General features: G+C 49.1%; 1 protein-coding gene across 2 annotated transcripts in view; it reads left to right on the top strand.

Moving 5' to 3' along the window:
* Pax2 (paired box 2) overlaps window positions 1-26733 on the top strand; it is an 84183-nt gene that overhangs the window by 24329 nt on the left and 33121 nt on the right. Inside the window, exons 6-8 of one of the 2 annotated variants that reach the window (XM_038336023.1) lie at window positions 12604-12689; window positions 14504-14623; window positions 20538-20606. In XM_038336023.1, the coding sequence (XP_038191951.1) occupies window positions 12604-12689; window positions 14504-14623; window positions 20538-20606 (275 nt within the window). The remainder of the gene's footprint in view (window positions 1-12603; window positions 12690-14503; window positions 14624-20537; window positions 20607-26733) is intronic. The other variant, XM_038336033.1, reaches the window with a different exon arrangement.

Raw genomic sequence — 26733 nt, forward strand, 5'->3', positions numbered from 1 at the left:
AGAGAGTGGGTATGGGTATGTGAGGGCATGTGCCCTTGTGGCCAGAGCTGTTGGGTCCCCTGTAGCTGGAGTTACAATTACAAGCAGTAACTGAGCTGCCAGACAGGGGTGCCGAGAATTGAAGTCAGGTCTTCCACAAGAATAGTATGTGCTCTTAAATGCTTTGCCATCTCTCCAGCCTCTTTCTGGATATCTAACAGGCAAGTTGGCTGTTAAAGGTCCTGATGTTTTAAATTATAAAGCTAACTCAGTGCTGGGGTGTGAGATTAGGGCCTTGTGCATGCTAGGCAGTTACTCTAGCACTGAGTTATATCCCTAACCCTTGGAAGAGTTTAAAATCAACTAAGTTGGAATGGGGGGGGGGGGGGCTCAATCACCCTCAGAGTTTTTCCAGTTAAGTATGAACCTACACAAGGGCTGCCATCTTCCTTTCTTTTTAGTCCTTAGTTCAGAGCCAACTGTTACCATTGTCAACCCCCAGCCCCTGACTGTCCAAACAACTGGGAAAGAGTTCCCTGCCAGCCCCGTTCTACCCAGCTGCACTTTCTATATTTCTTTTCTTAAAACACACACATACACCTGCTGATCGGCCTTACGATTTCATGTGCATACTTGCACACGTGTTTATACTTGGTCACTCTCATGGCAGCTTTACCCAGTAAACTTTATAATCCTTGTCATCTTCATGACATCTTCAGACAGTCCTTGCTACAGCAGAGCAGTCTAAGCAGATCACATGTATTAATTGATGTAAGCCTGATGAACAACCCCACAGGGCTTTACAGCAGTGTTTATAGTTGTGGTCACTAGAGTACAGAGAAGTCAAATAACTTGCTCAAGGTCACGGGCTAAGTAGCAGAGCCAGGATTTGAACCCATGCAGTTGTGGTGCTGGAGCCCATGTGCTTATCTACTACAGCACTGTTCTTGTCTACTCTGGACCAAAGAGAATGCAGACCTGACTAGTCCCTGCTTTGTCTTGTGCCCTGCTGCGATTTCATATATTTACTTACAAACCTAAAATATGCACCCTGTGCCCCAGTGGAAGGGCAAGCCTGTAAATCTTCCATGACGCCCATCTGCTTGCTCCTGGGCCACATCATCCAGGAATGGTGGGGGAGAAGATGTTTTGGGGCAGTGCCACAGAGTGGAGAGGAACAGGGGCTCTGGGAGACAGAGGCCATGGTGTTGTTCCCACTGGGACTGGGAACTTTACTTCCACCCATCCTCCCATCCCCAGCCAGGATTTAGACTCAATACAGGGATAGAGTTTCACTCTCCAGATTAGGCAGGTGTAGGGAGGGTGTTCAGACACCCAGATCTGAACCCGTGTGGTTATATCAGAACTCTTCCAGCCAGGAATAGAAATAGAAAATCTAAACTTCATCATCCAAAGGGTATTTGTCCTGCATCTCTGGAATTTTTCCTCTGGAAAGGAGCAGTGCAAATGACCAGGCCAGAGTAAGGTTAAAAAAAAAAAGCCAAAGGATCGGCCCTCTCACCCACAACTGTAAGAAGAAGGCCATTAAAGCAATTACTGAATCACACAGCCACCACCCAGATCCAGCGTCATTACTGAGCCCACATCACCAAGGAGACACCCATTAACCTAATCTCTGAGACATACATTATGAATAAAGAGATGCAGATATGATCAATGCACACAATAATTCAAAGCAGAAACGACACCAAACAACACTCACATTCCTCCAACTCATTGTTACAAGAAGTGCCGTCACACCGATACAACACCACAAACCAAAACAAACCTGAGGCCAGTTGCTGCAATGCTGTCCACACGAGGTCACACACACCAACCCGTAAGGCAATGCAAACTCACCATGCCACAGGCCACCTGGACACAAAGGCTGAACTTAGGTGGCCCTCGGCGCAATGAAAAACGTAGGTAAGGTATACAAAGATAGAGTCAGCACTGAAACACCCAGCCCTCAGCACACCCTACAGAATAGAATACAGTCACAGCCACAATGTTCCTGAGCACAGTGCAGCTGCCAGCATGGGCCCCTGTCCAGCAGGTGGATGTATCTAGACCATCACCTCTGACAAGGCCTCCAGGCTCTGGCCGCTACTAAAAGAGTAAACTGTCCCCAGAGCCTGCTTCCCGAGACAGGACAAATCAGCTCTATCCTGGTTGGGGTTTAATAAGACCTGGCTGTTATGGCAAATGACAGAACTCTAGGGATGATGGGGAGAGGTGGGGGCTGGGGGCTCTTCAAGCTGGGTGCAGGAATTCCCCTCTGACTCCTGCCTCTGTGGCCATTCTGAGCTGAAGCCGTCTCTTGCTGGGTGTTCACTGAGTATCGATTCGGTCTGCAAGCAATTTTAATATTTCTTCAGGGACTTTCCAGCAACAGCACAAGTCATTAATTCACCCTCCCAAATTGCTTATTCAATAGCAGGAACATGGCTCCTGAATAAAGTCCCAGAATTTATGTGACTTGCACGAGTCAGGAGGTCAAACAACTGTTATGGAGCGAAGTTAAAAATCCAAATAAAATATTGACACTTTTTTGGGGAGGGGACGAGGGGGAGGCCAAGGTATTTAAAATAGGTTTTTGTTGCAATGCCCCCAGGATAAAGAATGGAAGGAGACTGAAGACAAGTTGGAGTTTATAAAATCAATGGAATTTATTGCACATCTACTTGGCATTTAATAATTCTCTCATTTCCACATCCCCAACCCCCACCCCATTGTGACCACAGACAGGGAGATACACAGGTATACAAATGCACATTTATGCACGTCGATAGCCACACAGGCCAATATAAAAACGGGGCTGCGATGTGAGAGTTTCAAGCACCCTGAAAAGGGAACATCGATGGGTTTCGCAACAGAAACAGGCATAAGTTGGCAGATATTCATGATCAGCTTTTGATAAGAATATTCACTGTTGTAAATCTCAGATCAATGCATCAGAACAGATACGAATAAGATATGAATATAAAGATGTGCTCATCACAGAAATAGTTTCTAAAGTGTAGAAGCAGAGAAACATCCATATGCAGGATCATCATGGGATTGTGTACACGATTTGCAAATTATGGTTTGTCTGTAACAGACATGATGCTTATCAGATAATCTATAGCACATGCATGGGAGAGGAAAGCATGTTTTGAAACACAGCCACATGTAACCTCTGCTGGTTGTCTACAGATATTTGCAGTTGTCCAAATCACGTCTGTGGAAAGACTAAGGAAATTGTTCACACTCAAATTAATAGACACAAGGGCTATTAATATAGAAATTTCCAGAGGAGATTATATTACCTTAGCTCTCAGATATTGAAGTCACAGGCCTGGATCCAAAGCAATATGATATTAAGAATGTGACCTTGGGTGAGTTGCTTAGCCATGCTGTTGACTCTACGGTAGACTAGAGAACACACCTCTGTGATGGAGCTATGGTTAGGATTTGGATGAAAAATGCATTGTGTACAATGTCTATTATACAGTGAATACAAAATAAATGATAGGGGCCAGTAAGGAGATGCAGTGGGTGAAGTACCTGCTGCCCTGACTGATGACCTGCGTTCAATCCCCCCACCCTGGTCAAAACCAGACTGGTGTAAAGAGTTAGCTTCCTCTGGTAACGGATCCGCTCTGACTTCCCCTGAAGCACTCCACACACAAATGAATACATGTAAAAGCTTTAAAACATATGATAGTTATGACTTTCACTGCTGTTTTGTGCAGCTCTTCTTCTGAGCTTTAGCCTTGGACAGATCCTACCACTTGCTCGTGATAAGACTAACTTTTTCTACCAAGTGATTAGCGGAGCGGGTTCTAGAGTGAGACACCCATGTTTAAATTCTGGATCTGTTACAGAAATGCTGTGTGACCTTAGGTAAGTTAGCTAATATTTCTGAGCCTCAGTTTCCACATCAAAGAACAGGAATAATAATCTTCATAGACACTTATAAGACTTGAATTTTATTTTATTATTATTATTTTATTTTTTAGATGGGTCTCTTTATATGGTCCCGATTCTCCTGGTGCTTGATGTGTAGACCAGGCTGGCCTCAGGCAATAGAGATTTGCCTGCCTCTGCTTCCTGAGTACAAGGGTTAAATTTTAAAGTCCATATAAAGCACTTAGAAAATGCCTGGTACATAGAGAACATAAGTTAGCACACAGGAGCCCTTAAGACTCTTTTGTTCCAATAATATTAATAACTCGGTAGTTAAGTTCTCTTTGTTATAGCTGACCTTGTTTGTTGCTTGGCGGTAAGAAAAATAATTGTGACACTTGTTCTTGCTGAGCTGAGTCCATGGGAGGATTCAGTATGAACTGGGCAAGCAGAGAAAGGTTTCAGTTCTGTCTGGCAAAGGGAGCAGAAAGAGATGGACTGGGAAGGTATAGGAGCAGGAGGCTGGTGGGGGGTCAGGAGGCTGGTGGGGGGGCAGGAGGCTGGGAGGGGCAGGAGGCTGGTGGGGGCAACTCTAAAAACTAGACTGAGAAGCTCTGACTTCACCATGTCTGAAACAGGAAGCAAGGACAGCGTTAGCTCCTTCCTGTTCTTTCAGGACAACGGTTGATGGGTTGTTTTTTGAGTCCCTGAGTGGCTGAGGTGACAAGTGCTAGAGGCAGCAAGGCCAGGCAGTCACTAGAAAGTCCAATATCCCTGCAGGCTTCCTTCTGCTTACAGAGGGGTGCGGGTATATGTATGGAGCCGGAGGCAGGATGGCCAGGCTCAGAGGGAAGACTCGCTGCAGTAGTGAGCCTATAGCAGTTACTGGTTTACCATTACAGTAGACGGTTCCTGAGGTACGAGACCCTCCCAGGCAGGACCGTGGGGTGAACAGCTGTGGACTGCAGCTTTAGCGGGAAGCCCTGACAGATGAGGGCCAGGCCAGTGACAAGAGGGAGTCTGGTCACGCTCTGGCTTGGCATGCACCACAGACCGGTTTCCAAACGGTTAGTTAAACACATTGCCCCTTAATTTTTAAACCTATGCATATCTTGATGTGAAATCAACCCATATGCTTACTGTTCATCACATAAACTATCACTATTGCCCCCTTGGGCAGCCCCATGGCCCATCTAACCTGGTAAATTGTGTCTGGCCTGGGATCCCAGGGACACACAGTGAAAGGACTGTCACCCTCAATGCCAGTCCTAGAAGGACAGGAAACCATGTAGAATCTAGAAAACCACTAGAAGGTGATCATCCTGGGATGTCCAAGAACTATTCTGAAACGTTTTCATTTTTAACCTAGAATTTAGTCTCTTCAGAGGAAATGATAGCTTCTGGAATTTTGGTGTCTGTTGGTTGGAGTCAGGGTTACCAGGAAGTGAGAACTGTGGCCTGAAGGATCAGGAAGGAAGCCATCTTCGTGCACTAAGAGCATCTCCTGATTTTCCACCCCACCCAGTCCCCAACCAGCAGGTGCTTCCCTCACACCCCAGCTTGAGCTCATCTTCTCAGACTGTAGAGTTCAGAAACTCTAATTTAGGAAGATCAAGGAGACACTGAGGGGTTTAAGTTTTACCAATGTCCCAAGGGATTCTGATGCACGTAGTTCCAGGGCAGTCACCTGAGGACACCCTTTTGCAAGCTTTCTGGTAGGGTTCTCATTCTTGAAGCTTAATTATAACATCCAGCTGAGCATCCCTACAATTCAAGCACTCAGGAGGTGGAGGCAGGAAGATTAATACAAGGCAAGCCGGGTGGTGGGGGTGCACACCTTTAATCCCAGCACTCAGGAGGCAGAGGCAGAGGCAGAGGCAGGTGGATCTCTATAAATTCAAAACCAGCCTGGTCTACAAAATGAGTTCCAGGACAGCTAGAATTGTTACACAGAGAAACCCTATCTTGAAAAACAAGACAAAAAAAGTACAGGGTAAGCCTGAGCTACATATATATTAAGTTTAAGATGTGAGCCTAGGCTACATGAGCACCAACCTATCTGTTTGTCTGTCTGTCTGTCTCTTCCTCACTCTTTGTTTTTATATATATATATATATAACATATTTAAATATATACAATATAGTATATAAAATGTTTAAATATGTTGCATATAAATGTGTAAATTAAAAATATATTATATGTATATATAATATATAAACACATATCTTTTGTATATTATATATAAAATATATATTGAGAGAGAGAGAGAGAGAGATCTTGACATCCTCTGGGAAGATCCCTCCTAACCGAGAACCTGTGTGTTCTAGCTGTGTCCTGCTCTAGCCGGAACGGGAAGGTGTGTTCTCAGCTGTAGGGAATGACTACCTCACTGGTATTCTCATTGTTCAAACTAAACCCCACAGAGCTTGTGAGCAAGCCTGGGCCACACCTCTAAACCATGCACACTGCAGAAGTAGAGCCCACAAAGGGAGAGTGTGCGTGGAGGCCCTCCAAGTGGTCACTGTGGAGACAGAGGCAGGATTTCCGGGGGCCCTAGTGTGAGGAGAAGGTAAACCTCAGCCTCCCATCTGTAAGGTTACTCAGTTCTGTGGGGTCCTCTGCAGGAGGCAGCACATCAGGAGAGGTGACAGCTTCCGGGTGATCTATGGCATATCACTTGCTAGGAAATGTCTCCAGCTGGCTTGCCTCAGGGCCAAGCCGGGGATACATGCCCAACCCAGGCAGTGCTCAGAGACCTGAGATGAAGCAATTACCTGCATTTGTTGGATGAAATATCCTTTGCTGAAGCAAATATAGTTGTTTGTTTTAAGAATGAGCCAGCTCTTGATCGCCACTCAGCTTGAAGTCACTGGCAGAGGCCCCGCCCTCTTACTGGTTATAGGCTCAGTGGGCAGTCATCTTATCTAGTCTGGAACATTCCCTACCCTGCCTTACAAATCCCATACTAGGAACTGAGTATGTTTTGTAGATTCCAGAGTAGAACAGTCTAAGCTGGCTTAAATATGTACAGAGGACGTATGCTCAAATACTTGACACTTTACTATTAAGGCTGTTGGAGCAAACCAATAATATGAGCAGGCTTTTGAGGGCAGCCTGCTGTTCCTTGAGGAAATGATTCCAGAGTTTCCAGGGCAGACTGCTTCAAGCCAGTGAGCGGGATTTCAGGTGGGTGTTCTCGGAGATCCCGTGTCTGGGCAGCTGGCATACACGTTGTTATTCCCATGTCCTGGTGAGGACCCGTAGGTTTCAGCAGCCTCTTAGCCTCCTTGTCTAGGTCTAGGATACAGGAGCTTGGGAGTCTGCTTGCTTGAAAGTCTCTCTCTGGGAGCAGTAGAGCTGAGGGGTTGAGGGTGTGGGCCTTGGGATGAGTCTTCTTAAATCCAAATCTCTGACTTGCCATTTGTAAAATAGATGGCCTCTGACTACCTGCAAAGCAGGTTCCTGGGAGAACGGAGCAAATCAAATGTCTGACGTACTTAGAACATGGCCTCTCTCTCACCCAGGCAGGATCCAGTGCTCTTTAATCACTAAAGTCTCATCCGGGAGGCGTCCGGGAGGCGTCACTCTTAGCAGGGCTGACCACCTAGGCCTTACTCCTTCCAAGGGGAGCTGTCTGAGGTCAGCTCAATGCTAATAGGACTGCCTCTTGTTTCCATCTGAGGGGAAGTTTTTGCACACCATTTATTATCATATAATATAATGCAACATACTATCATACATAACATAACATAATATGATGGGTAGGCTAACTTGGAAACCCTGAGGCAGACCGTGGATGGATGGATGGATGGATGGATGAATAGATACATTTGTACTAAGTATACATACATTATATCATTCTATTGATTTGTAAAAAGTTCCCGGTCTGCCTGGCTGTAATGAGATTTTTGAACTTTGCGTGGCGATCAATGAGAGGAATATTATTGGCCTGGAGAATTGATATACCTGCTCTCAGTGGCTTGTTCTGCTCCCAGGCCAACCCGGCCCCCCAGGTGTACGATTCCAGCAGACACTTAACCTTTTTTACAGTGTCATCAGGCTAAAAGGAATCTAATAGTGACACAGGACTTGTGCTCAGCACTCTGCCACTATTGCTTTCCTGTCACAAATAATTTATAGCCTTCTATTTCCATCCCCGAGCCCCGCACCCCAGCCCTACCTCCCACTTTCCCCCAGCTCCCGGGAATCAATAAACTCACACAGTCATAGTGGGACTTCAGGGTGCAAGGAGATGGACAGATGGACAAAGAGGGAGAAAGAGGAGCCGAGACAGAGATGGAGAGATGGAGAAAGACAGAGAAGGGTTAAGTAGGAGTCCGAGAGGTTGAGCTATCTCCTCACCAATGTAACAGGCTTGCTGGGAGAGCACCTGAGACTGTATTGATCTTCAAGGTGCGAGGAAGTGGAGGTCTCCTGGGAGTTTAACCAAAGAGGAAGTGACCTCACCATCTGCTTCATCACCTGAGTCCTCTGTGGGTCCATCCCAGGGCACTCGGGCAGAACTCAGTCCAGGCGCAGTCTGCCTTCTGGGAAGTCTTTCTGATGGCAACCTCGGGATCAGCCCGTGTCTCCTGCTGCTGTGTCTTCTCCATTTCTTCCCAGGGAGTACCTGCATTGATCCAGTTGGGACATATTAAGAAGGGAGGCCTCCTGCCTGCACCTGGCTTGGCCCCTAAATTGAAAGCAGCTAGGCATAGGGGTCACCCACAGGGATAATAACACAAGTGAACATTATTATTACAGCTAGCATATATCGAACCGGCCATCACTCTAGCTATTTTACATGAATTATCCTACTTAATCCTCGCCGCAGCCCTGGGAAGTCCATAGTAGTACTATCTCATTTCGCAGATAAAGGAGCAAGAAAAGTCCAAGGGCTTCCCAAAAAGAGTTAAACAGAGCTGGGGTTCTGACCCAGGTAGACTGAGCCTGGAGCCCATATCCCAAACCCCTGGCGGGTCCAGGGGTGGCGGCACACACCTGTATTACTACCACTCAGCCCCTGGGAGGCAGAAGGACCAACTCTGAGGCATTTCTGGATTATATAGTGAGACCCTGTTACAAAACAACAAGCAAACAAAGACAAAATAAACCAAGGCCAAAAGAGCTGGGTCGATGGCTAAGAGCATTTGCTGAGTTTGTAAAGAACCCAGGCTTGCTTCCTAGCACTCACATCATGGCTCACAACTCCAGTTCCAGGGGGTCCAATTCTCTCTTCTGTCCCCCATGGGTACCAGACATGTGGATAGTATTTATACACTTATACAGGTAAATATTTGTAAAATAAAAATGAAAACATCTTTTTTTTTAAAAAAAAAAAAGCAAAACCAAGATCTGAATTCCTTTAGTTATACCTGCATCCTTGGGAGACACTGCAATCCCAGCAGCCCCTTTATTGGGAGCAAGGTAAAGCTCCCAGTAGGTGGGCTCTCACTGAAATGAAGGAGGAAGAGCATCCTGTGTGGGGAAGTCCGCTCGGGTGGGAAAGGGAGCAGTGCCCTCTCTTTCACGCTGAGCCCAGGATGTAGGAGGAATATAAATAACCATAGAGTTTTCAGGACCCCAGTTCTTAGATTCCGTATGATCAGCTCTGGTGCCTGGCAGGTGCCCACTGCCTGGGGTCATGGATGGGCACCAAGAGCCTTAGTAACTCATAGCAGGCACCCTGCCCAGCTTCTCTCCCAGGCACCACCAAGCTGCTGTCAGGGCATAGTGATTTTCCATCACTTGCTGCCTCAGCTAAATCTGTATCGGTGCCTCAGGGGTCAGAGGCTCTGGTAATAAAGACAGCAACTGCACCAGCCAGTCCAGTTATCTGTGTGCCCTGGCCCCAGCCCTGGAACTCCTTAAACCAGAGCCTGTCAGTCTTTAAGCAGAGCCACTGCAGGTTCACCAGACACTGGAAGCTTGTGTAGAAACAGCTGCCTGGGAGAAGTCTTACCTTCTACGCTTTCTTGAAGGTGGGGTCGTATTGCTCTCAGTGACTCAGAACCTCTCCTCTATCTTCTGACTGCTAAGGGTACAAAGCTGTAAAAGCTCCTTTCTGACATTCTGGTTGTCTTTGTCTAACTCTGCCCTTGTCCTTCACTCTAATCCCCCACTATTCTGCCCTGCTCTGCATCCTCCATCTATTGTCTCCCTGGCAACCTCACCCTCTTCCTCTTCTCTGGTACTCCTCTTTCCTGCCCTGAATCACCCCTTCCTACCCTCTGTGGTTACTGGGCCAACCTCTAACTTCCACGTCATCTTTTAGAAGTCCCCTCTCTTCCCTGCACCTCTTTGCCAGGATCCTGCTCCAGCTGCCTGGAAGTCACTAATGGCCACCGTTGCCACTGTAGTCTCCCTCCATCTACTGAGGTCAGGCTCCCCTGCTCTATATGGGTGCTGCCGGTGGCCACAACTGCAACCTTCCATATTGTTCCGTGTCCCTTTCCAATGGACTCCTTTCTGTGCCAGACCAAGCCTGGGCTCGCCCACCTCACACATCCAGAGCCAACAGCACACTTCCTTCCCATGCCATTCACCTTCCTGCATGCCTGTTCTCCACAATGATACATGCCACATGGCTTCCATTGTCCAGGAGTGCTTTAGAGCCAGGCTTGACTCCAGTTAGTCATCAAACTCTGACCAGTCTCCCTTACTTCTTTTGAAGATTCTCACCCCTCCATCTCTCTCCCTCTCTCTCTTTCTGTCCCCTCATTAGTACCTCACGTGTACATATTAGCTTCCTGTGATCAATCACTTTGACCACGTCCCCTCTAGTTTGAGCATTGCTCATGGCTTCAGACCTCTAAGGCTTGATTCTTACATGATGACAGAAGGATAGCAAAGTAGCAAAAGATGCAAGCTTCAGAGATTGAATTTAGGCTCCGCTCTAACTGGCAGTATGGTCCTAAAGAAACCTTAATCATTAACCGTTGTCGGCTTTGGTTTTCTATCTGCAAAATGAAGGCAATGGTCCTTATTTCTGAAGTTGTGCAAATGAACAGAAGTACATATGGGGTCATATAGATTATATATAATATTGATGTACACATTTTAATGAGCAAAAAAGAGCTGTTTCTATCATCAGGTGCAAGCTTTCAGCCCTGTTTCCTCTCCTCGTGCTCACACCTCTGCTACTTCTGACTGAAGGTGCAGGCATCAGCCCCAGCCTAGTGTTCTGCCTGGGCTTCCTCACTAGTTCCCCCCCCCCAGCACCTGTGTATAACGCGCCACCATTCTCTTGTTCGTCTTAAAACCAGGTTCATTCCCCCACCCCCGGGAAAGAGACCTTGGAGATGCTGTGTCACTGTGAGCCCATTATTGTTCACTTGGAGACACTGAGGCACAAAGACACTAAGTGATAAATGTGAGGCTGTGTGGCTTCTTAGTGACAGGAACCAAACATTGGCTCTGTTGTACAGCCTGGTACACTTTCTCCCGTTTCCTGTGCTCCTCCTGCAATCAGCTTAGCTCTGCTTTGGGTCTGTGTCAGGCTCCACATCCTTATTCACTTTTCCCACTGGTCCCTACATTCAAGGGATGCTTCTTCCTCTGGCACTGGTGGCCTCATTGCCTTGGGCTACCTGGCAGTCTTTAAATATGAATCCCCTCCCCCAACTTTCCAGCACTGGGAGAAAGTGTCCCAACTATGTGCCTGTAGTAAGTGATTAGAAAAAGCTCAAGTTGAGCTGAGGGTGGTGGTGGTGCACACTTTTAATCCCAGTACTCAGGAGGCAGAGGCAGGGATAATCTCAGTGAGAGAGTTGGAGGCCAGCCTGATCTACAGAACAAGTTCCAGGACAGCCAGAGAAACCCTGTCAAAGAAAGGAAGGAAGGAAGGAAGGAAAGAAGGAAGGAAGGAAAGAAGGAAGGAAGAAAACTTAAGTTGAAAGATTCCCAGCTTGCAGCTTCCTGGGGTGGTAAATGTGAACTTGGCTTTCTGTAGGGAGGAGCAACGCTGAGTTGGATAGGGTACAGGCAGGGAGAAGCAAATTGCCCAGTCCCTGGGCTTGGTCTCTCGCATTATGGGACTCTTGTGTTTTTCTGGACTCCTGTGAGGTGGGCTCTCCCTCCTGAGAGGGTTTCATTTGTTCCTTTATTTCCTGGGGGTGTACAAAGCATGGTGCTAGCTCTTCAACCAGTCTGGTAAAGAAACTCTGACTCAAGGAAGACCATAGAACAGAAAGGGAGACTGTAAGCCAGCCAGATGAGGAGCCAGTTGTGAGGGGCCTGCCGCCTGGCAGAGACTAGATGTTGTGGGATCATCGGTGACCAGCCCTGCATTTCTGCCTTCTCTCCTATCTTCAGTACATGAAGAAGTTCCTTCCCTAATTTTGGTCCTAGTTGGAAATTCAGTCAAAATGACTTCCAGTCCCAGGTGTTCCTGGTACGAGGGGCTACATAAATGTGACTGAGGAGGGAAGGTGGATCACTAACCACCCGGGCGGTCCTCACCCCTCAGAAATGGAGAAGATGCTGTGGTCCACTTGACTGAGCCTTAATTCTTGCTGCCCAAACTCAAGCTGCAGCTCAGCTGGTGTTCAGGGCAGGACAGCATGCAGACCACCTCTGCCGAGAGCTGTGCTAGGTGAACTGCGGAGCAGACAGGAAGGAAGCTCATGCCTTACAGCAGTGGGTAAAGCCTGCGCTGAGCTCAGCAGGCCCCCTCTGCCAGGCAGGGCGAGCCTGGGCCTGGCCTGTGACCGGTAATGATGTTGTGATGCTTTGCAGGATCATTCGGACCAAAGTTCAGCAGCCTTTCCACCCAACACCGGATGGCGCAGGGACAGGAGTGACTGCCCCTGGCCACACCATCGGTAAGAAGGCTCAGGAAAGAGGGAAATCAACTTAGAAAACACAACTCAGCTCTGGGAACTGTCCACTCCAGGGAGATCTATGGTCCCGTGGTCCCCAATCCCTCCTGTCCCTCCTAGGGTACTGATGCCAGCTCAGTGCCTCCCACATCCTCCTCAGTCTGTCTTCTACCCTCCTCTCCCTCTCCTTTCCTTACTCCTGCCCCTCAACCTTTTCCTTCGGGTGTTTCTTCTGTTCCTCCCTCATTTATACTATCTGATGCACTCTCCCTGAATAAGTGCCACATTGTTTCAAATCTACTTTTTTACTTCCTCTTTTTTAAAACATTTTTTTAAATTGGGGGATGTGTTGGAGAAATGGCTTAGCAGTTAAGAGCATGTTTTGATCCTACAGAGTAACTCAGTTTGGTTTCCAGGACCCATGTCAGGCAAGACTCATAACCACCTGTAACTCCAGTTTCAGAGGCTCTGATACTGTTCTGACCTCCTCGGGCATGCATGTGCACATGTGTGCACACATACACATGAATTTAAAGAAATAAATATTGGTGGGCAGTAGTGGCGCATGCCTTTAATCCCAGCACTTGGAAGGCAGAAGCAGGCAGATCTCTGAGTCAAGGCCATCCTGGTCTACAGAATGAGTTCCAGCACAGCTAGGGCTACACAGAGAAACCCCGTTTTGAAAAAAAAAGTAAAAATTGTGGGGGAGGAGGAAGGCACGGAACTCATAACCTTATGCACGGTGGGCAAACACTTTCCTATGGAGTTACATACCCAGCCTTTAAATTTTTTCAGAAAAATTAAAAAAATTTCTCTCTTCTCCCCATCTCTCTCTTTCTCCCAGTCCTCTTCCCTCACCTCATGTGCACGGCTATGGATCTGTCCCTCTGTCTCTCTGCATCATTCCTCCTGGCTTCTTTTCTTTTGGCCTGTTTCCTCCATCTTTTTGACTCTGCCTCTGCTGCTCTCTGCCTGCCTCTCTGGCCCCCTTAGCTCTTCACAGGATCTCAGAGATACAACCTAGGCCTGCCAGAACACTTAGTGCAATTTTCCAAGGCCCCACGCATAGGCACACTGACTGCCTTGCTTTCCTTCCCTGCTGACCAGCAGGAGACAGACAGATCCAGCTCTGCTAGGGCTATGGGAGCCTTTGTTCAGCCAGGCCTGGGCTAGTGTGCTGGAGGTTGGGGTGTGCTGAGCTGTACCTGAGCTGACCATAGCACAGTGAGTGTGTTCGCTGGCTTGTTCCCAAGAGGGGAGTAGGAACTTGTCCAGTGATTTCGAGGCCAGAAACATCCAGGAGAGAGTGAGCAACACTGGGACCAGCTTTGTGTCTCCCCAAGTGTCAGAGATGGGAAACCTCAGATGCTAAATCAGGGCTGGCCCAGGAGACCAAGAAGCAGTGAGCTGGGGTTTGCTTGGAAGGATTTGTTCAGCCATTGGATTAGGTGAAGGCTAGAAATGTGGCCCCAGAGGGCGTCTTTTGGAACTGTGCTATCCAGAAGGCCACTGAAGTGCTTTCTAGACAGCTAATCTTGACAGTTTCTGGGCCTAAACTATATCCGTTTGAGAGGAGGGGCTTGAGGGACCAGTAAATGCCATCTGTGGCCCTGGAGGCCTGGGTTGACTGGTCACCACTCACTTCAGGCTGGGTAACAGCCTGCATTGTCTGTTTGTGGGAGTGATTCCTCCCTCAAGCCCGAGGAAGGAAAAGGATATGAGCTCCTGTCCTTCTGCCCTCTGTTCCCCCCTGTCCCAGCCCCGGGCTCCAGTCACAACTGTTATCCTGATGGTGTTCCCTCCTCCTTCTCATCCAGTTCCCAGCACGGCCTCCCCTCCCGTTTCCAGCGCCTCTAATGACCCAGTGGGATCCTACTCCATCAATGGGATCCTGGGGATTCCTCGCTCCAATGGTGAGAAGAGGAAACGTGATGAAGGTAAGGGGGAGGGAAGAGCTTTGGCTCCCCTTTGCGTGCTTTGTCCTTGGACTCTGGGCTCCGGTTTCTGCTGGCCTCGCAGCTGCTCTGCCGCGAGATCAGTTTTAGCAGCAAAGCCTAGGTACCCCCACTGCCCTGCTGGTTCCTGAAGCGAGGGAGGGAGGCTGCTGCTGGGGCCACCAGCTTCACCATCTGCTCAGCCCCGATGGTCTCACCTTCTGCTGGGACTCACCCCAGCTGTCCCCATGGGATGCCAGGAGGAGTGGCATAAACTGTTTACCTTGGGAAGGTGGTAGAGGTTGGAGAGACAGCTGGTATCTGACCTGGGGATGAAAGGCCAGCCTGCTTTGGCCTCACTTGATCCCAGTTAGAGGTAGCAGGTGATGTGGACGTGGGCGGCCCTGGAGTCCTTTCTCTGTAGCACATGGACACCACTTGCTCCCATTGAAACCACTTGGGGAGCTGGACATAGGGTCTTACCATACTCTTCACCATGAGAGTGGACACCATTCTGATTCCCGCTTCTCCTCCTTTTCCCTGACCCAGTACCTTGGGTAGCACGAACCCAGTTAAGAGGAATGGGGAATTAAGAGGAGAACATGGAATGAGAGAAAATTAAGGGAGAGTCTGATAGGCATAAGCATGAGACAAGGTGCTTTTCAGAAGCTTGGTACTCGTGGTACATTGGTGGCCAGCTAGTTCTCTTCTGGTGTGAGAGGACTGGGCCCTCAGATGAACACAGATGCCAATATCTCAGGCCGGCTTCCTACTCCAGCTCTCTCATGGTCTTAGCTAGGGAAGTGGTAACGTCTGGCATTTCAAGGAATACGGGTTTCTAAAGATACTCTCCATGAAACAGAACCTGCGAAGTTGAGCATAAAGGAGGAAGTGACCGTATGTTCCATTAGCTCAAAGAAGTAATTTATTTATGCCTGTTGTCCCTGCATCTGAACCAGGCATGTCTCCTTTCCCTTCGGAAAATGTTGTGTTTGGACAGTAGGTTCTGTGGTCATCCCAAGCGTAGACAAGCTCTTCCTGAGGGGGTAAAGAACAGAGAGAGGGACAAAGATGACATTCCTTAAGCTGCAGACCCAGGCAGAGGGAAGACAGTAGAAGAGCCCTGGCCTCCAGGAGAAGGGACACAGTGCAGGAGAGACCCAGGTCTGGCAAGACAGTGATGACCTGGTGCTGGCCTCCTTCCAGGAGCCCTAATGGCCTCGTTTCACAGGGAAACAGCTTGTCTGGCTTGATTTCTCTTTCTTCCAAAATATCCAAACCCATTTGGCTGCCACGGCCTTTGCCACTCACTAAATTTCATTGTGGTTGTTTTGGCGGCAGCCCCTGATGGGCACAGGGAGACTACGGGAGAGGCCCTAAGCCCCGGTTCTCCCTGGGGCTTCTGACATCCAGGCCTTAGCCAAGCTCCCTGGCACCCTGAGTGCCTTGGTAGAGTCTGCCTCAAACCCTGAGGGTTTCTCTTTAGCCACCTGCCTTGTTTAGAGTGTGAGGTGTCCAGGGGGACCGGAAGGTCACCAGAACCCTTCTGTGCACCCCTCATTGGTCTGAAGTGGTGGCTTTGTGCGCCTTCTGCTGCCTGGGCCTTCATGGATGGTGAAGGGAGGCTGGGGCTATCCAGGCTGGGCCAGTCGGCCAGAGCAGGAACAGAACGCTCTCCACTCCTCCTGCTCACATCCATTGTTCCTAGTCAGTTAAATTCAGCAACCTCCACCCCCACCCCACTCAGACTGTCAGCTATGAGAATAGCTGACTTAGTACAGAAGGTCCCTGAGCCAAACAAGGTATAATTCTTGTCCTTAGGAAGCTTATATTCTAGCGCATATGTTAAACACTGCGTCCAGAGAGTTGAATGGCCATCAGATATGGTGTGGTGGAGATCTGGCCAGGCCTTTATACGGAGGAGGTAGTGAGAGAACTCACGGCCAAGAAGGGCTGTCCTGTGAGGAGGGCCCTGGGGATGGCTGAGGCGGGTGTTGAGAACAATGTCAGCCTGAAATTCTATCTGCTCCATCAAGTCTGTGAACAGCAATCGCAGGGTGGCTTCAGCAAGGACGAGTTGAGTGGGCAAAAGGGGAACTTGGAGAAGGAAGCCCAAGTAGACAGAGTCACAGGAAGTGACCAAAACTGAGCTATAGAGTAGCCCTAAATGTATCTGGGCAGGAAGACTCTGGAGCAGGGTTGGTCTGGGGCCTCCGGTGCTGTGCCAGTGCAGGAAGAAGCTGCAGCCGGGAAGTGAGGAATGGTGAGAGCCTCAGACACTCTCTGCTAGGCCTAACCAGGTTACAAGAAACATCAGGTGTCCCACCAGGTTTTTTTGTGGGAGTTTTCTTGCCCTGTTTCTACCTCTCTGTCTCTTTTTAAAATCACCCTCCCCAGGCCAGATGGGGCTGTCCTTTTCCTGGAAGCTGGCCCTGGGAGGGATGCCAGCTTTCCCTGACCACCATCTCAGTCTTGATCCATGGGACCCAGGTGGGACGGGAGAAGAGGGAGAAAAAGGATGTAAAGGGAGACCTGGAGGACTCCTCCCCTCCCCCCTTCCAGAGGCCTCCAAACAGCAGGCCCCAGTTTGCATTAGGGAGCAGCTCAGATGATTAAGAATGGAGAGATAATTATGTGTCAAGATGATGTAGCCCAACTCCGCAGTCGGGCCAAGGTAGCAAAGCAGCTGGCAGGCCAGTTAGTTGTCGCAGGAGGAGCCTCAGGCGTAGGCTGTACACACACCCAGGTGTGTCCTTCAACTCCTGGGCCAGGACTTTGGGTAAAATGGAGACTGATCTGAGGGAGTGCAAAGTATTGGGATGGATGTTCAAAGACCAGACCCCAGAGGAACTAGAGGACCGGGTGCATTTTCCTCTGGGAGACTCCTACATGTATCAACTATATTGACCCTCCTTTGACCTCGGATGGAGTGACATCTCCCCAGAAGTGTCTTATCTTGAGGCATGATGGGTGTCCCTCTGCCCTCCTGCTACTCTGGTTTCCACCTCACAACATGGCCCATTCTTTAGTTCTAACCACATTAGCAAGGGCAATACCTGCAGTGTGTCCTGGCATCAGTGCAGACCTTCCTTCTCAGCAGTAGTTACTGGTATCGCACTGGTCGTAACCAGAATGTGACTGGCACTGGCTCTTGGAATGTTGACAGCATCGCTGGTGTCAGTGGCAACCATGGGGATATTCATCGGGGGCCAGTCAATCGGCTTTTGTCACAGGGTTGAGGTGGGGAGCTGATCGAGACTGCTTCCCAAGCTCTGGCCTGTGGGAATGGGCAAAAATTCAGACTTTCTTTGGAGAAATGTGGCATTCAAGAAGCTTGATCCCTCCTCCTAGGGATCCAGGACCCTAGGCAGAAAGACCAGGGGGAGATAAAGAAAGTATGCATGAGGGAACTGGGACACAGTCTGTCTATCAGTCCAAGGAGGAGAGATATTTTATCCATGCCCTGTTGAAAGCTTCAGTTCCAGCCTACGGTCATGAGCAGGTATATTAGAGCTTGCTCCTCTGGGAATTTAAAACACATAATTCCCCGAATATTACACACCTCGTCTCTTGTGGTTGGAAAACAGTGTTGAACCAGCCCATCTATAATCAGACTGAGGAGCTCAAGCCAGGCTGGGGGTGTGGCTAAGTGGTAGAGTGCTTGCCTAACAGGCATACGGTCCTAGGTTCAATCCACAGCCTGGCAAGCAGCTGCTTTCAGCCACAGTCCAGTGCGTTGCTGTCCACTGGTGGCGCTGCTGAAGCTCAGGGAAGTTTGATAACTTACCCAAAACTGCAAATGAAGTCATATGGTGAGAGTCTGCTGACCTGGGGAAGGGAGGTGTGTTGGTGTCAGCCTTCCATGTGTGGGCTTGCAGGGGCCGTGATTCTGTATTGCATTAATTAGGTGTACAATGAATTGTGCAATGGGGTGGTGCCAAGCTGGTGCAGTTGTGCATTTGTAGGCAGGACAGGCTGCATGGCTGCAAAAGGCTGAGTCCCGTCACTGCGTGAATCGCTCCCTTCGGCCTTGGATGCCACTGACGCTGGAAGGAGAGGATTGTTTCCTTGGTTAGTGCCCTCCGAGAAGTTCCCAAGAGCAGTGCTTAGGTGACGCTCGGAGCACATGAGGGGACGGAGCTATGGGAATGATCAACACCTGTTTAGGTGCCCTAGACTGAGGTGGAGAAAGTTTCCAAACTCCGTATCAGGAAGGAAGGAGCAGGGACGAGTTGTCTCACAGCGCTGCCTTAACTGTGAACACTGGACTGGAGTCCTAGAGCCACTCAACTGTGTGACCTTGGGGAAGTCATTTCACCACCCCAGCTCCTTTGGCAAATGGGGTAGTAACAACCATTACTTCTTTGTTTGTTTGTTTTTTTTTTTTTTTTTTTTTTTTTTTTGGTTTTTCGAGACAGGGTTTCTCTGTAGCTTTGGAGCCTGTCCTGGAACTAGCTCTTGTAGACCAGGCTGGTCTCGAACTCACAGAGATCCGCCAGCCTCTGCCTCCCGAGTGCTGGGATTAAAGGCGTGCGCCACCACCGCCCAGCTGTTTGTTTGCTTTTTGAGACAGGGTTTCTCTGTGTAGACCTGGCTGTCCTGGAACTCACTATGTAGACCAGGCTGGTCTTGAACTCAGAGATCTGCCTGTCTCTGTCTCCCAGGTGCTGTAATTAAAGTCCTGTGCCACCACCACCTGGCTCAACCCTTATTTTTTACGGAGAAGTTTCTAAAACCTTAGGTGTCTAGAGCAGTCTTCTCAACCTGTGGGTCACAACCCATTTAGGGGCCAAATGATCCTTTCATGAGGTCACGTAAGACGATCAGAAAACACAGCTTTTTTATGATTCATAACAGTAGCAAAACTAGAGTTATGAAGTAGCAATGAAGATAATCTTACGGTTGGGGGACACCACAACACGAGGAACTGCATTAAAGGGTGGCTGCATTAGTAAGGTTGGGAAGCACTGCTCTAAGGTGTTAAGCCAGCTCCACCCTGGATGATGGGTCACTGCGTATCTAGGCAAAAAATAGTCTAATAGGCAGGTTCAGACTTCACAAGGAGGAAATGAAGCCGTGAGAGAAAGACATCTATCTGGGCCTACACTCCCCAACCCCAACAGGGCTCTTTGTCACTTCTTTCCAGAAAGAAGGAGGCAGTTGGCCTCACCTGCATGGTTGAGACACCTTTGTCTGCCTCTCCCTGTCCACGTCATTCTGTGGTCATTCAGTGGGCCGCTCGTCATGTTTCAACTTCCACTATAGTTTTTCTATGCACGTAAATATGAAAGTCCCGTTGTTTTTCTAATCTGGGGCTATGGCTCCCTGTCTTTCTGTGTGCCTTTCTATTCCTACATGCAAGTTTGTTTATTTACCTGGGAGAACATACGCTTGTTTTCTGAACCTATGTAATATTTCTATGGTTTAAGTAAGTGTATTGTGTGTGTGTGTGTGATGTCGCTGAGCTCTTTGGGAGTCACGCGATGTGGGATGTCACATGTTCAGAAGGCATGCAGTTTTCTAGGTAATTCACTTGCTTACAGAGAGTATTACATGGCCATGCTGATATCGGTAGCCAGCAGAATCCTAAGTCAGACCTAGGCGTGTTGAGTGTTCATGGTCCTGGGCATGGACCTGCATATAGTTTAGCCCCAAGAACCCACTGGTATCAGCCTACATCTGTTGGCAAATCAGTGGGCTGTCCTACACCTACGCCTGAGAGTTGCCCGGTCCCAAGACTAGGGAGACTGAGGCAGAGAACTAGTCCTTCCCACTCAGGCTGTGTGTGATGTGCAGCTCAGAACTTTTGCAGCTCTTTGAAGAGGAGCCTGGTCTCCCAGTTTGGGGATCTGGCCCCCGATCTACCTGCCTGTCCTTCGGGATCTCTCAGTGTCTGTCTATCTCTTATTTACTCTAGTCGAGGTATACCCTGATCCTGCCCACATTAGAGGAGGTGGAGGTTTGCATCTGGTCTGGACTTTAAGAGGTATGAGGGTTAGAGGGAACATGGTGTGGGGGTCAGGGGGATAGCTTGGGGGTGGTGGCTAGAGAAATGGGTCCTAAGGGCAGACAGCCAACTGGAGGCAGAGGCGCGGACTTTCCTGGGAGCCTTAGAAAGCTAACAGTCTCTGCCTGGATTCCTTCCACCATGGGCCACCGCAGCGGTTTGGGGCTGAGGCCTGGTGGCCCAGAGGGTCAGCCGCTCAGTGGATGGGGGCAGTTTTTCCAGCCCTTGGAAAAACAAAGAGTAGATCGGGAAGTAAAACAAAAGCAAAGGAGACCTGGAAGCACCTGACAGCCCTAATTCATCACGGCCCAAGTTTTTTCCTGTGTTCCCATTATATTTGTTTGTAAAAGTGGAAATCAATTTTGAAGGTAATTTTCTGGAAAGAATGGAAGGGAGGTGGGAGGGCCGGATAAGGCAGAGATGGTAAAAGGAAAAATTTAGGCCAGGCACAGCCCAGGGGCAGCTCTTGGCAAGGTGAAAGAAAATTGCATATTCAATCTCCATCCATGAATCTCCCTCACTGCTGCCCGCCTCCTGCTTGAAAACAATGAAGGCTTTTTCCCAGCGCTGGGCAGGGCCTCGTATCAGCCTCACTTTAACTTCAGGGTCATTAATTCCCTGATTATTGAAGGAGAGGAGAGGGTTGCAGCATCGTCAATTCCAAAGGCACCCCCCATGTGATCAGCCACTGGCTGGGGTGGATGGGGGCAGCAGGGTGAGGTGAGGTACTTCAGAAGGGGGTGGGGAGAGAGGACATGGGGGAGCCACCTGGACTGGGGGGCAGGAAGCTGGGAGGAGGGTGGAAGAGGCAGTCATTACTGCATACCTCTGTTGTGTTGTTATTGCAAATTAAAAGTAGCATGTTCCACTCCGCAGCTATCTTTGGGGAGGGAGGGGCACTGAGGGAGGTGGGGGATCTTATCATTGCTTCTTCAGCAGACCAGCGGTGGTGTCACCGTGTGAGGTGACATTTGAATTTACAATTCCGCTGAGAAAAGCCATTAATTCACAAATTAACATTTCTCCCTCTCCCTCTCTCTTTAACACTCTCTCCCTCTCTCACATGGATGTGCAAGCAATTGAAAAGACAAAGGAAATAGCCTTAAGGAAGAGACTTTACTGCTAGTCTGTCTGTGCGGAGATTGCTCCCCCTGCTTCCAGATAGATAAACCAATTACCTGAGCAGCTCGGCTCCTGGCCGCCCGTGATCACCTCCTTTTGTAGGCTGCCTCCATGGCTGGCTTACACTCGTGTATCTCATTAATGGAAACCAGGCGTGCCCTGGTCACCGAGCTCTCCCAGCTGTCCTTTGGAGGAACCGTGGGAAGAGAAGCGGTGTGAGACCAGACAGGCAAGGGGGATTCTGGGGAAGAGGAGAAGCTGTCCTGGCCTTGGATCTCTGGGTACAGCTTGCTGTGGTAGCAGCTTAGGGGTGGGTATGAAGCTGAGCACAGCTGGACAGGTAGAGAGGAATGTGGGCTGGCATTTAGAGGCAGAGACTGTAAACTGAGTCTGACTCTCTCAATGCCTTCAGTCTTGGAGCTTGTCCCATGAGAAGGGCACGAGGAAGCTTTGCTGACTGCATGCTGTTTCAGTGGGAGAAGGAGCTGGGAGAAGAGCTGAGAGGGGGTCAGAAGACACCATAAGGTTGCACATGTTGGGCCAATAACATGAGATTGGACTGCTTCTTTAGCCTAAACCAAACACCTGGGCACAATTATGCCCACCGAATCCCCCCCCACCTCTCTCTCTGGTCTGGGAAAGAGTTCAGTGAGAGCAAGTTGGTAAGAGATGAGGATGCTATCTGATTGGATTCTTGAGAATACCATAATCCTTTCCTACCCATAAGGAAGTCTCTCCAAGACCCCAGGCAGACACTTGAACACATGGAGAGTTTGTTTTTTGTTTTTTGGTTTTTTTTTTTTTTTGGTTTTTCGAGACAGGGTTTCTCTGTGGCTTTGGAGCCTGTCCTGGAACTAGCTCTTGTAGACCAGGCTGGTCTCGAACTCACAGAGATCCGCCTGCCTCTGCCTCCCGAGTGCTGGGATTAAAGGCGTGCGCCACCACCGCCCGGCTCATGGAGGGTTTTATATGCCCAATTTTATCTATACAGGCTTTGTTTCTCCCAATGCATACATACAAAAGTTTAATGTATAGATTAGGCACAGTTAGAGATAAATAACAACGATAATAAAGCAGACAATTTTAGTGAGAGTTTGCTATTGTGAACGTTAATCTGATAACTGAGACAGCCACTGAGTGACCAATAGGAATACACTGAGCACAAGGATGGTTTGCTCACAGGGTGGGACTGAGCAGACAGCTCAGTTTTATAGTCCCACACAGAAAGGTATATGAATGGAAACCAATGAATTGTTATTTCTGGAATTTTCCACTTAATGTTATTTATTTTATGTGCACTGGTGTTTAGCCAAGGGTGTCAGGTCCCCTGGAACTGGAGTTACAGACAGGTGTGAGCTGCCATGCGGTTGCTGGGAATTGAGCCCTGGAAAAGCAGCCAGTGCTCTTAACCACTGAGCCATCCCTCCAGTCCCATCCACTTAATATTTTTAGAGGGAAGATAACTGAAGCCAGGGAAAGCAAAAGCTGCCATAAGGGAGAACTAAGGCTCCTTGTGGATCACGCTGGGGTTTTATGGCTTTGTGTGTGCTAGATGCTACCTAGCATGTGTCACAGGCTCTGCCTCAGAGCAACAGGTCCTTCAGCAGTCCAGGAAGCAAAGCCTGATCATGGAAGCCCCCATAGGCAGGTGCTGGGTTCAACTGCATTAATAATTTATGTTCATCTCCAGCAAAGACTCCAAACCTGGCTACTGTCCAGTTCGAAAAAGAGTTAAGTTCAAAGGTCACTAAGACTTCAGAGAGAGAAACCCACTTATGAACGTTCATTTGTGGTTCTGATTATACGTTCTTGATAACCAGGGAAATGAGACTGGCTGTACCTGTGGCAGGTTCTTTTCTATCTCAGTTAGATCGCATATTTCAGCTGAATTCTCTGGATAACACTGGCCATGAACCTGTGACTCTTCAGAAGCAAATGCAGGTTGTATTGATGTATTACTAAAGCCTTCGCGGTGGGCTCTGTGCAGAAGTAAGTCGTGTTTTTCTGTGGGGAGGTACCAAGTTTAACCATGGCTGTATGGGATGGTCACGTGATTCGTCTACCTACACTAGAGATGAAAGTCATGTTGGTATATTTCCTTTTTCCCAGCTAGTTTGTGGTGCTGTGGCTCCAGAGTGAGTTACTTAAAGTATTCTGAGGCTCGCTGCAACCGTGTACTTTCTCTGTACACTGACCAAAAGAGCAGAGAGGTTGGCAGCCCCGGGAGAGGAGGTACTGACTTGCTGCAGAGGGCATGGTTTGGGGCTCTCTGCTCCTGCACAAAGGCAAACAGGTCCTCCACACCTTTCCTTATTGTCACCCTCACACGGGAAGCCATCGTATCAGAATATGTCTGCCATTCCTCATCTTCCCCTAGGCAGCTGCCCTCCAGCCCTGTAGGCTGGTTTGGCTTCTCCTTCCCCCTCCCAGCAAGGGCGTCCCTGGAGAAATTCCCTGCTTCGGGTCTGCTCTCCTCCCCCAGGACAGGCTCTTCCTTCTCATAGGGAGATCAAGGAAAGCCTTGACCCTGCTGCTTCTGAGCCCACCTTCCTGGGTGCCCCCATCTTCTGCAGACCAATGGGCAATGGGGAAAGACAGGCAGCATGGAACCCCTCGGAATGGAAGAAAATGAAGGGTTGAGAGCCCCAGGATGCCGGCAGCCTTCTAGAGCATTGAGACTAGAGAGCGACCCTTCCTCATCCTGCCTTCCTCAGAGCCATGGCGGCCTTGGGGCTGTCTGGGATCTCATTTTCTGGCCCATAGCAGTGGAAAAGCCAGACAGGCTGGGAGAGGGTGGGGCCTGGCACAGGGGCTGGAAGTCAGTCATGAGTCTCAGAGCCTAGTTGCAGCAGAGCCAGTAATTCAAACCATCCTGACCCTTCAATGAACCCAAACCTGCTGACCTTGACAGCACCACACAAGAGGCTTCACAAACCTGCTGCAGGCTGGCCTGCTTTCCCTCCCTTCCTAGCGGGCCTGCGGCCTGGCTCCCAGGTGGCTCCTCATTTGGCCGTCCTTATGAAATGTCAGCATCCCCTCCCTCCCTGAGGCAGGCCAACTTCAAAGCCCCTTTGTGCTCATCCCCACTGGAGGTAGGACGTGGGCATCCCTTGGAGCCTGTGGAGGACCCTCGACTGTGGCCTCCCATCAATGGACACGCAGAACTTGTATCCCTTCCATTCTGCTCAATGCTCAACCCCAGCTTTCATCTTCTCAGGTCTAGATATAGCACATGTACCTGCACGGCGTGTGTGTGTGTGTGTGTGTGTGTGTGTGTGTGTGTGTGTAGTGTACACACCCACACATGTATATGTCAGGGTACATACAGGGGCAGAGAAGGTGATGGAGACAGAGAAGATGGGGGAGGAAAAGAGAAGCCAGAGGAAAACAGCCCCAGGAACCTGCATGAAAGTAAATGCAGGTTATGAAGTTTATGTTTTCCTCCTCGGGAGAGCTGGATTCCATCCAACAGCTGCTTCAAGCTTGCCAAGTGGTTCTAGAAGAAAAAAGTGTGGGCAGGAGAGTGAGTGAACCAGTGACAGGGGGAGAAATGCACAGACATTGTGCAAATGCTTAGGTGGGCGCACACGCGCATGCACGCACACACACACACACACACACACACACACACACACACACACACAGGCTGAGGATGTCTGAGAAGCCAGGACAGAGGGATGCAGATGGTATGATGTTTGGAAGGAGAAGCTCCAGCAGCCCCTCTTTCCTCCTCTCTCCAGGCCCACCTGCCATCTCTATTCCCACCTTGGGCACTGTGACCAGCCCAGACACTTGGCAGTATGGGCACTGGGTGTCATGGCTGTATGGTAAACTGAACCAAAGACATTATGGACCAGCTGGGACAGCCAATTTGTGGAAGCCAGTAAGGGAAAGTATGGGTCTTCATTCCCATTGGGCAGTGGAAATGAAGACTTGGCTGAGGAAGGGACTAGAATGTGGTACCACTAGATCTTGAAACTTACCTCTTCTTCCAATGCTGAGGATGTCCACGTGGGCTCCCCGTAGCTACTGAAGACAGCTGGTCTCTTAGGGAAAGATTATTTGAGACCTTTGCTTTTCTCCGAAAATTCTTAAGGAAATAAATGACTGGCAAGGTGAGGCCGTGAGAGATCTCAGAGGGACTTACAATCAAGTTAGAGTAGCAGCCTTTCAGACCTTCTGCAGACAGCACAGGGCTAGCTCTTGCTTAATGTGCGCTAGGAATATGTGAATGGGCCAGAATTCATAACTTTATTATTTTTATAATGTTTTGTTTTTCATTAGCAAATATTAGTTATAGATAATGATGGATTTCAGTATGATATCTCATACATGTATATTTTTATTATATCACCCCATAATGTTTTCTTATCTCCCTCCCTTCTTCTAATCTCCTCTTTCCAACCAGTCCCTTTCCTCTTCCATTGCCATGGGTTTCGTGGGAGGGGGGATTAGTTTTCCTGTTTTCTTCCTTCCTTCTTTCCTTCCTCCCTTCTGTCGTGTGTGTGTGTGTGTGTGTGTGTGTGTGTGTGTGTGTTGTGTATAGTATATGTCCTACTGAGTTTAACCAGGACCTGGTTAAACTTTTGAGAAATGGGACTGTGAGGGAAAATGTGGCTGAAAGGGAAGAGTGTCTTGACTCTGACCTGGCAATGAGATGTCAGCTTGCCACCCTGTCCCCATGTCTCTTCAAGTTCTGCCAGGATCTGGGACAGAGGAGAATTAGGGGTAGAGTCCACAAAGGCACAGAACAGAGAGAAGAGGAGAGGTAGGAGAGGGGGGAAGGGGTAGGCAGGAATTGCTGATTGTGGAGACCAGGGCATGCCGGATATACCAGGCACTGAGTTAAGACTGGAACTGTCCAGGGATGGCCTTGGTCCTTGCTGTCCCCTGCTCTCTCCTCTGCCCTCTCCACTCAGCCCTCCCCTCTCCCCTCCGCATGTCTTTATTGGTTCTGGTAATAGCCTTGATTTGCATGTCAGGC

The sequence above is a fragment of the Arvicola amphibius genome, chromosome 1 (genome assembly GCF_903992535.2).
Source record: "Arvicola amphibius chromosome 1, mArvAmp1.2, whole genome shotgun sequence".
NCBI lineage: Eukaryota > Metazoa > Chordata > Mammalia > Rodentia > Cricetidae > Arvicola > Arvicola amphibius.